At 42.3% G+C, this 12,849-nt stretch overlaps 1 protein-coding gene across 2 annotated transcripts in view; it reads right to left on the bottom strand.

Moving 5' to 3' along the window:
• NBEA (neurobeachin) overlaps nucleotides 1–12,849 on the bottom strand; it is a 595,906-nt gene that overhangs the window by 447,920 nt on the left and 135,137 nt on the right. For both annotated transcript variants that reach the window (XM_084843013.1, XM_084843014.1), the window contains one exon: nucleotides 3,217–3,434. In XM_084843013.1, the coding sequence (XP_084699139.1) occupies nucleotides 3,217–3,434 (218 nt within the window). The remainder of the gene's footprint in view (nucleotides 1–3,216; nucleotides 3,435–12,849) is intronic.

The following is a 12,849-nucleotide window of genomic DNA, read 5'->3' as shown; positions in this document are numbered from 1 at the left end:
CCCATTTTGCAATGAAATGGACTTTTTCCTAGAAGCTGGATCTTATATTATAATTTGAATCATGGAGGCAACTTCTGAGTGTACACAAACACTATTGTGAGAAGCAGTGAGACTCCAATTTTACTCTCATATTGGACACAGACATAAATAAGAACATAAGAGTCTGCTGGTCTTCTGGATCAGATCAAGGGTCCATCTAGTCCAGCATTCTGTTCACACAGTGGCCAACCAGCTGTTGATGGGAGATCCATGAAAAGGACAGGAGTGCAACAGCAAATGAGACTCCAGAGTCACGCTGCACCATTCTTCACAACTTGTATGTCGACAAGTAAAACTAGGTATGTATTATCAATGGTTAGAAGTCATGTTGGCTATCACCTCCAGTAGCAGAGACAGTATGCCTCTGAATACAAGTTGCTCGGGAATTTGTGTTCATGTTCTGCTTGAGAACCTCCCATAGGCATCTGGTTGGCCAATGTGGGAACAAAATGTTCATCTCAATAGGCCTTTGCTCTGATCCAGCAGGGATCTTCTGATGTTCTTATGGGCTGCATATTCGTCACTTTAAATTTTGCAATTCAAAAGGAGAAGATAGTTACCAATGTTTAGCTATGAACAGGGCACCACAAATTTTAACTGGCCAATATTTATGAATGCCAGTCCATAACATCACAGATATCTGCCTTTTCCTTGAGTTAACAGAGGGGTCATGTTTTCAGTTTCACACCAAGCTTCAGAAGCATTTTCAAGCAGCAAGAACTTATATCACGTACTGAGTGCTCATGATGCTTAGCGCAACTATAGGTATAAGAACATACCCTTCTCACGTGCAAGAAAAGAGAACTTATCCACACAAGTCATGCTGAGAAGCACCCTTCTCCCATACTGTGTTTGTCACATCAAGGTTTGCTTGCTACTCACAACCTGGCAAGTGTATTTCTGGACACCAGCTGAGAACATACCAGACGTTTTAGAGTCTACAACAATGGTCTCCTAACTATTCCCCTCACCAAGTCAACAGCTACAAAATTACCTCATGATGCGACAAATTTTCTTTCAAACTGCATCCCAGTTTTAAAAACTTTAAAAAACTCACTTGAAAGATTTCTTTTATGAAAGTAGGAGGAACTGATAATTTACAGAAGTATATTACAACTGATGAGTTAACAGTAAATACATTTTCTTCATTTTACACTTCCAACCAAAACAGTGTGCTACCTGAAGATCATATTAAAAGAATGCTACTCCTTTGACTAATTTTATGGAGGAAAAATTATTTCACAATTATTTTTGAGTTTTTTCTTTGCATTTGTAAGAGCAAATGAATACTGATAAAGTTCATAAAGCAGACATTAACAGTGCAATATAAAGTATGTTTATTCAGAAGTAAGTCCTACTGGGTTAATGGAGTTTGCTGCCAGTAAGCATGTGCTTAGACTTGCTGTCTAAATTAGCTAAGAATTCAAATCTGATTAGTTCAGTTTTTTTAATGAGGAAAAATAGTCCAAGTTCTTTCTTGGATTTAAAATTCTAAAGAAATAACTTAAAATTAAAGTCTCTGTTCTGACTTTATTTACATTTTGTTGCAGTCGTTCAGAAGCTAACTTGCAGAAACTGTGACTCAACTATGCAATCAATTGACTTGCAGAAGCCAAGTCAGTGGCAGAATGAGGAGACTCGGGCTGCAAATTTCTGCACACTAACAGTGCAATCCAATGCAGGCCTATTCAGAAGTAAGTCCCATTGAGTTCAATGGAGTTTACTCCTAGGTAAATTGGTACAGGATTGCAGTCTTAGTTGAGACTAAATCCACTAAACACCATGGGACTTATTTCCAAGTAAACATGCATAGGACTGTGCAGTAAGAAGGTTAATAAAAGTTAGAAAAAGGTGAAATTGCTCTGTGTAAACTGTTCTTGGGGTTGTGAGGAGTTCCAATCCTGGTGCTTAGCTTCAGACAAACTAGGGCCTTGCTCCTATTTAAAGTTAAAATCTGGATTTTGGCCAAGGTGGGCAACCTGCAACGCTAGGGCTTCATGCAGCCCTTGGCTTAATTTGCAAGCAGACAGCCGAGACATCTGTCTTTGTGTTGGCTGCCCGCTGGGTGGGGAAGGAGAGAAGAGAAAGGAGTGTCAGAAAGAGAGAGAAAAGGGATATCCCCACCCACCTCTGGCTCTTGCTCAGCCCATCACTGCCATGCAGTCCTGGACAGATTCTTCCTAAGGGAATGCAGCCCTCAACACACACACAAAAGATTCTGCAGCCCAGATTGACCCATTGTCACCCACATACAAATTACTCCATCACCCTCTACTGAGGGTTTGCCATTGCACTTGATCAAAGCCAATTTAATTTAAAATGAAACTGCAATCTTATTCCTAAAGCGAAGATCAGTGTTAATCTGAACCAAGCCTAGGATTTCTCAGGCTAACTTGTTAACCATGAAGACTGTTTTAATTAGTTAACATTTTTAAACGGCAAATTCATTTTATGGAAGGCAAGAAACATGGCAAGTCTCTTATGTCAATAACTAAATAAAAGAATACACAATATTCACAGGAGCAAGCATAGCTACCTAGCATAATTAATATGTAATAATGGTTTAAATCAGAGGTCCCCACCGTGGAGCCCTCCAATGGTGCCCATGAAACCATCCACTCACTGTTCCCTTAAAAAAAAACACCACGAATACAAAACTTTTAAAATATTAGGATAGTCTTCTTTCTCTCGGTTTCTAACCTCTAGCCTTGCTCGTTCTCTCTCTTCTGCCCTTTTGCCTTGCTATTTTCCCCTCTTCCCAGCCTCTATCCTCACTATTTCCCCTCACCTCTTTAGCTCACTGTTTCTCCCCCTCCTAGCTTCTAGCCTTGCTCTTTCTCTACCCCTTTGCCTTGCTGTTTCCTCCTCCCTCCCAGCCTCTAGCTTTGCTATTTCTCTCAACACCTCTTTACCTTGCTATTTCCCCTTCCCTCCCAGGCTCTAGCCTCTCTATTCGTCTCCCCCACCCTACACACACACCTTTTTAGCTGACTTTTGACTAGCCAGACCTCCACGGCAGCCACGACGTGACTAGCCACAACTTCTTGGGAGCCATTTTGTGGTGGTGCCCACCACAGTTTCTCAAATTCCCAAATGCACCCATAGATTCAAAAAGGCTGGGGACCCCTGGTTTAAATGTACTAGTAAAATCATGATATAAAATCTGTGATCTCTTACCTTCTCCAAACATGCACATCAGTTTCTAAAGCAAAGAGCAGATCAGTCAGTAACCTCTGGTGCATTGGGGACCATTTAAACTCTGGGATACGAAACATTGTTGTTCGTGGACCTGGACTGAACTGTCGCCTCTGTTCTTCTGTCATTGGCATTCCTCGAAATCCCAAGTCAACACGCAAGTCTCTATCCTGTTGCGTAATAGACCGACCTTGCACAGCCTAAATTAGTAGTAAATAATATTTGTATTTGTTTAAAATGTGCAATGCAAAATATGACACATGACACAAATTCAAGAGAATGGGAGCGTATACATTCAATGAAACACATAGTTAAGGTGAGGATTTTGCCATTTAAATAAAGTAAATAAAACAGTGAAATTAGCAACTCCCCAGGTACTCTTCAGGCAACTTCATCCTAGTTCTGCATAGTTTGATAGACGTAGTTGTTTAAATTTGTGTATTTTAATATCACTGCGTATGAAACGAAGAGCACAGAAGGGTTATGTACTGCTTAATCTCTATAATTAAAAATACACACTTTGTTTCATGAGCATGGGGAAGTAAATCGTGAGGTAGAAGTTGTACAGAATGTTAAGAAAATTTGTAACTGTGAATGTCCGCTGTGATATCATTTACTATGTAAATCATTCAAATGTGAGGTAAAAAAGCTGGTAGTTACCTATATCCTATGGTTATAGGTACAATGTATGTGTGATCTTCAGTTGGCACTGTATCCAAGAAACAGCAGCACTGACACAGTTGGTGGGTGAAAAGGAGTACCTATTGCCATGAGGGTTTCCAGTTACAGGCTAAGAAATTAGGGCCATTGTTGTACCATTTTGTGGTAACGTTCTGTGGACTATGTATTCTGCATTTCTCTTTGTAAGCAATAAGCCCCTGGACTTTAGATTAAATGCGCTCTGCAACGTTTCCTGTAGTTTTTGTTTTTTTTGACAGGACACATTTAAAGGAACAGCCCTAAAATCAATTTTTTTTACACAGCAGGTACAAGAGCTTCCCCTTCATGGATCACTGCCTTGTTGTGGCGAAGGGGCTTGCGTAACTCAGTGAAGCCATAAGCTATGCCGTGCAGGGCCACCCAAGACGGACAGGTCATGCCAGAGAGTTCTGACAAAATGTGGTCCACTGGAGAAGGAAATGGCAACCCACTCCAGTATTCTTGCCAAGAAAACCCCATGGAACGTATCACAAGGCTAAAAGAGATGACGCCGGAAGATGAGCCCCTCAGGTCGGAAGGTGTCCAATATGCTACTGGGGAAGAGCAGAGGATATTTCCAAGTAACGCCAGAAAGAGTGAAGCGGCTGGGCCAAACCCGAAAGGACACTCAGCTGTGGATGTGTCTGGTGGTGAAAAGAAAATCCGATGCTGTAAAGAACAATATTGTTTAGGAACCTGGAATGTCAGATCAATGAATCAAGGTAAGCTGGAGGTGGTCAAACATGAGATGGCAAGATTGAACATCGACATCTTGGGAATCAGCGAACTAAAATGGACAGGCATGGGTGAATTTAATTCAGATGACCATTACATCTACTACTGTGGGCAAGAATCCCTTAGAAGAAATGGAGTAGCACTCATAGTCAACAAAAGGGTGGGAAAAGCAGTACTGGGGTACAATCTCAAAAACGATAGAATGATCTCAGTACGAATCCAAGGCAAACCATTCAACATCACAGTAATTCAAGTCTATGCCCCAACCACTGAGGCCGAAGAAGCTGAGGTTGATCGGTTCTATGAAGACCTACAACACCTTCTAGAACTAACACCAAAAAAAGATGTCCTCTTCATCATAGGGGATTGGAATGCTAAAGTAGGAAGTCAAGAAATCACTGGGATAACAGGCAGGCATGGCCTTGGTGTACAAAATGAAGCAGGACAAAAGCTAATAGAGTTTTGCCAAGAGAACATGCTGATCATAGCAAACACTCTTTTCCAACAGCACAAGAGGCGACTCTACACATGGACGTCACCAGATGGTCAATATCGAAATCAGATTGATTATGTCCTTTGCAGCCAACGATGGAGAAGCTCCATACAGTCAGTAAAAACAAGACCTGGAGCTGACTGTGGCTCAGATCATGAGCTGCTTCTTGCAAAATTTCGTCTTAAATTGAAGAACGTCGGGAAAACCACTAAACCGTTCAGGTATGACCTAAATCATATCCCTGATGAATATACAGTGGACGTGAGGAATAGATTTAAGGGATTAGACCTGATAGACAGAGTGCCTGAGGAACTATGGACGGAGGTCCGTAACATTGTTCAGGAGGCAGCAACAAAATCCATCCCAAAGAAAAAGAAATGCAAGAAAGCAAAGTGGCTGTCTGATGAGGCTTTACAAGTAGCTCACGAAAGAAGGGAAGCGAAAAGCAAGGGAGAAAGGGGAAGATATACCCAACTGAAGGCAGAGTTCCAGAGAATAGCAAGGAGAGACAAGAAGGCCTTCTTAAATGAACAATGCAAAGAAATCGAGGAAAACAATAGAATGGGAAAGACTAGAGATCTCTTCAAGAAAATTGGAGATCTCAAGGGAACGTTTTGTGCAAAGACGGGCATGATAAAGGACAAAGAAGGCAGGGACCTAACAGAAGCAGATGAGATTAAGAAGAGGTGGAAAGAATACACAGAAGAACTATACAGGAAAGATATGAATGTCCCTGATAGCCATGATAGTGCGGTCACTGAACTTGAGCCGGACATCCTCGAGAGTGAAGTCAAGTGGGCCTTAGGAAGCATTAGTAACAACAAAGCTGGCGGAGATGACAGTATTCCAGCAGAGCTATTTAAAATCCTAAAAGATGATGCTGTTAAAGTGCTGCATTCAATATGCCAACAAATCTGGAACACTCAACAGTGGCCACAAGACTGGAAAAGGTCAGTTTACATTCCAATTCCAAAGAAGGGCAACGCCAAAGAGTGTTCAAACTACCGCACAATTGCGCTCATTTCACATGCCAGCAAGGTGATGCTCAAAATCCTACAAGCTAGGCTTCAGCAGTATGTGAACCGAGAACTACCGGAAGTACAAGCTGGGTTTCGAAGAGGCAGAGGAACTAGAGATCAAATCGCCAACATTCGCTGCATCATGGAAAAAGCAAGAGAATTCCAGAAAAACGTCTATTTCTGCTTCATTGACTACGCTAAAGCCTTTGATTGTGTGGATCACAACAAACTGTGGCAAATTCTTAAAGTGATGGGAGTACCAGACCACCTTACCTGTCTCCTGAGAAACCTGTACGAGGGTCAAGAAGCAACAGTAAGAACCAGACATGGAACAACCGATTGGTTCAAAATTGGGAAAGGAGTACAACAAGGCTGTATATTGTCGCCCTGCTTATTTAACTTATATGCAGAGTACATCATGAGAAATGCCGGGTTGGATGAATCAGAGGTCGGAATTAAGATTGCTGGGAGAATTATCAACAACCTCCGATATGCAGACGATACCACCCTAATGGCAGAAAGCGAAGAGGATCTAAAGAGCCTCTTGTTGAGGGTGAAAGAGGAGAGTGCAAAAGCTGGTTTGAAACTCAACATTATAAAAACGAAGATCATGGCATCTGGCCCCATCACTTCTTGGCATATAGAAGGGGAAGAAATGGAAGCAGTGACAGATTTTACTTTCTTGGGTTCCAAGAACACCGCAGACGGTGACTGTAGCCATGAAATTAAAAGACGCTTGCTCCTTGGGAGGAAAGCTATGGCCAACCTAGACAGCATAGTAAGAAGCAGAGACATCACCTTGCCGACAAAGGTCCGTCTAATCAAAGCTATGGTTTTCCCAGTAGTAATGTATGGCTGTGAGAGCTGGACTATAAGGAAGGCTGAGCGCCGAAGAATTGATGCTTTCGAACTGTGGTGCTGGAGAAGACTCTTACGAGTCCCCTGGACTGCAAGGAGGTCAAATCAGTCCATCCTAAAGGAAATCAACCCTGAGTGCTCATTGGAAGGACAGATAATGAAGCTGAAGCTCCAATATTTTGGCCACCTAATGCGAAGAGAAAACTCCCTGGAAAAGACCCTGATGCTGGGAAAGACTGAAGGCAAAAGGAGAAGGGGACGGCAGAGGATGAGATGGCTAGATAGCATCACGGATGCAATGAATATGAACTTGAGCACACTCCGGGAGAGAGCGCAGGACAGGAAGGCCTGGCGTGCTATGGTCCATGGGGTCACGAAGAGTCGGACACGACTGAACGACTGAACAACAACAACAACAACAAGAGCTTGAGGCAATTTTTGTGTATGTGCCTAATTTGGACTCCCGAGGTTCAAAATAACTAGAAGGGATCTGCAATGTACTGAAACAATGTGGGAGGATCATGGAAAAGATGCAGAATATAAAATGCGCATAAAAACGTGTATAGCATGAATGGAATAAATCTTCTTAAGATTTAATGTAAGGAAAAAATAGCTCCTAGAACCCCAAGGTCCCGTCTTTCAACTGTGTCTTATAAAATCCCTTTCCCTTCCATTTAGCCTCCTATCAAAAACTACGTAAGAAGCAGAAAATGCACTATTGGGGTATGATTGCTAGTGCAAACCATCACCTGCCCCTGCTTCTCTACCAACGGCAACATTTGCAATACCTTACTGTGTTACATGTTGTCAGGAGCGCCCTAGCTGCCTCTTACAGTCCCCTCCAATAGCCAACTCAAGACACAGACGAAAAGGATTCTTTCCAAGGCTTTATTCCATTTACAACTTAATGACTCTTTCAGATGCTAATCACCAGTGACTAAGCAAGGAACTACACTGGGGTAGTTAGCAGAGTAGCCTAAGCTCCAGGTAAGGCAGTTGGTCCCCGTTTGAAGGAGAAGGGCAGGAAGACTCTGAAATTATGGGCTATGGAGAGGTCCTCCTTCTTACCCTTGGGTCCTCGGGACGCAACTGTTGTTTTAGCGCCAAGCGAGCAGAGCGCGCTCCATCTGGCACCGCTCCCTGCATCAGCACCAAGTGCCCAGCAAAAACCCCTCCCCCGCTCTCTCACTGCCAGGGTCACTATCTCTCTCAGGAATGCAGGCAGGAGGAATCTCTCCCTGCCGCTGTGCCTGTGAGAGATGAGTGAGCTCCTCTCCCAAGGGTTGTTGCTCTTCCTCAGAATCAGAACTGCTCTGGGGTTCTATGGGCTCAGTTTCCACCCTGACATCATCCCCGCTCCCATGAGGCCCCCCCCCGTGCTCCCCCCCTGGGGCCCCAGGTTTGTGGGAGTACAGCTGGTGGAAATGCCTGAGCAGCAACGGAGCATTCACATTTTCCACGGGTTCCCAGGAGCGGTCATCTGGCCCATACCCCTTTCAGTCCACCAGATATTGCAGGCGGCCAAGAGATAGGCGTGAGTCCAGAATCTCCACGACTTCAAACTCCTCCTCCCCCTCCACCAGCACTGGCAGCAGAGGGTAGCTGGCCGAGCGATGAGGGTCGCCAGAAACCAGGGGGGACAGCAAGGACCGATGAAAAACAGGATGGATCTTCATGGAGGGGCGGAGAGCCAGACGAAAAGCAATAGGGTTAATCTGGGCCATAATCTGGAAAGGCCCCGTGCAACAAGGCGCAAGCTTTTTTGTGGGCGAGTGAGAGGGGAGGTATAATGGAGCCTAGCAAATATCATACAATTAGGTGCAGAGATTCTTGTGCTAGGTTGTCTCTAAATTAGAGGGGGGGTTAAAGAGAAAAAAGTTATACTTATTCATGTTTTGCTAAAATAGTAAGAAATTGATAGGTATCATAGCCCCTCCTGGGGGCAAGGAGTTTGCAAAATTCAGATAAATAGGGCTAGGGTTAGGGGGGGATGCATAACAATATTTCATCTGGTGCGAAGCTTCCTGTCTTCCAGTGAAGGCAAGCACCTTGTCTTCTAAACTCAAGCAGTGAGTTGGGACCCACCACTCAATCACAGCCTGACTTAAGGTGGGTTGCAACAGTAATACTACCACCATACAATATATGGCTAAAAAAATAACAAGAGTGTCCCCAAATGCACCTTTGGGTTAAAAGGTGGGCCTTGGGTTTGAAAAGGACTACAGTTGTAAATACCAACCACAGCCAACAGGTGAAGGAGTATTTATCATGTGAAACAGAGAACACTGCATTATAACAGCTTGATAGTTTGCCATTTTGCTGCACTGGTGTAGAGCAATACATGCTCATGGCATCTTTGTGGGTTGGCCATATAGATGACACAGAAAATGTAAACACAAGACAATTTGATTCTTGCAGTGTGAAGTCTTTCCCAAGATCAGTGAAAGCATCAAGAAACACTTCATTCTTGCATGCTGTAGCAGGTGCCTTTTCTTTACACAGTGAAAAAAGTATAATATAAATTGACTGGCAATTGTGCCTTGAGACTAATGTTTTATGATGGCACCATCTGCATAGAATGTTCTGCCACATGACTTGCCCATCAACCAGCATTCCAAGCAAGTGGGTGTTTTCAATGGTAGCCAACACTGTCACACGTCACAGCACCTGTTTGGAAGCTGAATTGGTGGAGCAGCTGGTGTTCCACGAAGTCAACCTTTTGCTGCTGGGGTTGCCCATCCTGATAATCCCAAATGAGTATGTACCACCCTCACGCTGCTGTTGCACCAAGCCCCTCCATCTCCACCATCTCATTTTGTTTTACTTTTCATTTGAAATTTGTGTTTTGCAGCACAGCATCTAACTCTTACCATTGTAACACTGCTCCAGGACAGTACATCAGCTCTGATCAGATGAAAGTGATGCTCCTGCCTCTGCCTCATGCCAGGATGGTGTAGCAGGGCTTGGTGACTGTCACATTGGACATGCCAAGTCATAGGTCTAACACCTACATGTATCTGGCACTCATACTCAGTGCTGACTCACTCTGCTTGCTGCTCAGCCTAGCACAAAAAACTCTGCACATATTTGTCTTAAATTTAGCAAGCTTCATTCCCTTAGAAGAGGTTTCTATGCTTGCATATATCTTGCAATTATGCGAAAAAAGAAAAGAAGCTATGTGCTAATATAGTCAATGGATAAGTTCTTTTAAATATGTCCTATCAAAAAGCTGCAGGAAGTTTTGTGGGAAACTTTAAACTCATGTCCAGCGACTTCTTGCCTACAAACAAAATGCAGAATATGTGGTCTCTGGGAGTTGCCACAAAATTCATCATCTAAACCCTTTCCCCCCGAGTATGCCTTATGGCCTATTACAGCCTTCCCCAACCTGGTGACCTCCAGATGTGTTTGACTAAAATGACTACAATTCCAAGCATCTCCAAGGATGCTGGAAGTTGTAGTCCAACATATTTGGAAGGCTGTTGAGGAAGGCTGCCCTATTATGTCATTGCAATATTACAAGTCTTCTGCTTTTATACTGGACAGGGGAATCAAAAAGGGGTCAACAGTCGGGCACCGATAGGTTCCAGCGTGAATATTCTATCTACACTCATTGGTCCTTATTTATAAGCCAATGGACTATCAGTATGCCAGACAATAACTTTTGACTGGATGGAAGGTTCTGGCTGGAGGGGATAAAAGGTCAAGAACAGGGCTGTTGGGGCCAGTTAAAGACCAAAAGAAGACAGATAAAAGTGGGAAGACTCTAGAGCTGCAAAAGGTCAGGAGGGACAACAGAGTGGCAGCAAACAATGGCTCTCCAGAGGAAGAGAAGAAGGCAGCAGACAGACAATGGAGAGCTCAAATCATGGAAGGCAGAAGCTGAGAGGGTCTGTATGGAGAAGAAGACTTCCACAGTGTTCTTACAAGACAGCTGAAACCAGATTTTAGATGTAAGCAGTTGAGCTCAGGAAGCTGTGAAACTTCAGGGAATGGCAATTTAACAGCACCATTTTGTGCCAAATCCTTACCAGAGACACCCTGAGCAAAAAGACAACTTCAGGCTCTGAACTGTAAGTACTAACTGGGGAGAAGTTAGGATTATGGCAATTGGCTAACAGTATTGATCAGGAAAATGAACTAGTTTAGGTGATAGATGCTTTCTTAATGATATAGTAACTTTTAAGCAAGCGCTGAATAAAGCGTAATTTAAATATGCTAATTTACTATCCTGCTAAATTATTATTGTAAGTTTTAATTAAATATTATATTGATTCACCTTCAAAATAAATCTCACATCTGGCACTTTCCAGGTAAAGGATACCAGCCTTAATGTTTTGCTCCATAATCTTATCCCAAACAAGGAATAATTGCTGAACAAGCGTCATAGGTAAAGTGTAACATGTAGCAGAAATACCTCAAGAAGGCCATTCTGGATATTATTACAGAAATACACAAAGTGCAACTGCTTGAATACAAGAATAAGAAGGGGAATGTAGCGCACCTAGTGTAAAAAAAAAAGAGAAAAAGCACGGGCCATGTACCCTATTTTTTCTGGTTTCAATTGCGACATTTTACTAAGGACCAGTTCACACACTGCACCGCATGAACAGTCCCAATTGTCTCTAGGTGTGCATTCATGTAGTCAAATGTAAATTGGGCAATCACAGATATGACTTGCTGCCATTTCTTTGACAGCGGTGGCTGCCACAACTATTACTGCAAAGAAAGTCAAAACAGCTTGTGTGAATAAATGTATTGGGTGAACTGGCACTCGTTTTCCATGTTTCAAGACAATGCACTAGGTTTCGTTCATGGAAAATGGCCTTTCATGCTGCAGAGAAAGTTGTAAATACTCTGCTTTGGAAATGACTCTTAAACTACAAGCAGATAAAGACAGACACAACTCTAGCTGCATAAAGGAGGAGTTCCTAAATAATTACATGTCGCAGACTATACTTAAGTGCTTCAGAGAGCAACCAACAAATTCAACTTTTTTAAAAAAAAACATCTTAGGAAATTATTATTTTTATTGGATTAAGCAGATTTGGGGGGATGACCAAAAGAGCTGCTACAGCACTTTGCTTTGTCATAAGTAACTTGAACCACTTTTGTAGCTAGACACTTCTGTGCTTTATAGACAATTCTTAGGGTAATTCAGTTCTTTATAGACAGTGCTTAATTACAGATAAGTTTGGTTTTGAATCACATCCTGATAGCTGGGGGTGACTGATTCAAGCTGCTAATGTGATGATCCAGAAATCTTTTACACCGTGCTTCACTATATATTGCTTTCCTCTCATGATAATAATTTAGTTTGCTTTGTATAGAAAAGAAAAAAAATAGTATTAAGAATAATTACCGGGCAAATATTCAATGTTCAGCCAAATCAAATTAGTAAAACAACCTCTTACTGGTAGACTAGTAAAGATACTTCTGAACATGACCTCTAAAGCGACTGTATAAAATATTGCATCAGCATGAGGATATATGGAGTTTTACTCTAAATGTAATATATAAAAATTGTGTGTGCGCGCGTGTGTGTGTATGTATGTATTAAGCAGAAGAAAACTTTATAATAAGTATTCTTTTAAAACTGGGGTAACACCCCCATAAAGGGTACCCACCTTTATATTATAAAGACACTTCCTCTACAGGAATGAAATATTTTTATATGCAAAACAAACTTACTTATCAAAATAGTACTCTTGGTATAATAGTGCTCTTTTTGAATTATCGTAATAAACCTATTGAATTGTATTCAGTTCAGGGAGAATACAGAGGACCCAAGCTTGCCAATATATAGAATAC

Source organism: Heloderma suspectum, chromosome 3 (genome assembly GCF_057233095.1).
Source record: "Heloderma suspectum isolate Gila_16-S chromosome 3, 16-S_ref, whole genome shotgun sequence".
Lineage (NCBI taxonomy): Eukaryota > Metazoa > Chordata > Lepidosauria > Squamata > Helodermatidae > Heloderma > Heloderma suspectum.
Note: the sequence above shows the minus strand (reverse complement) of the source record. Positions and strands in the feature narration are given on the sequence as shown.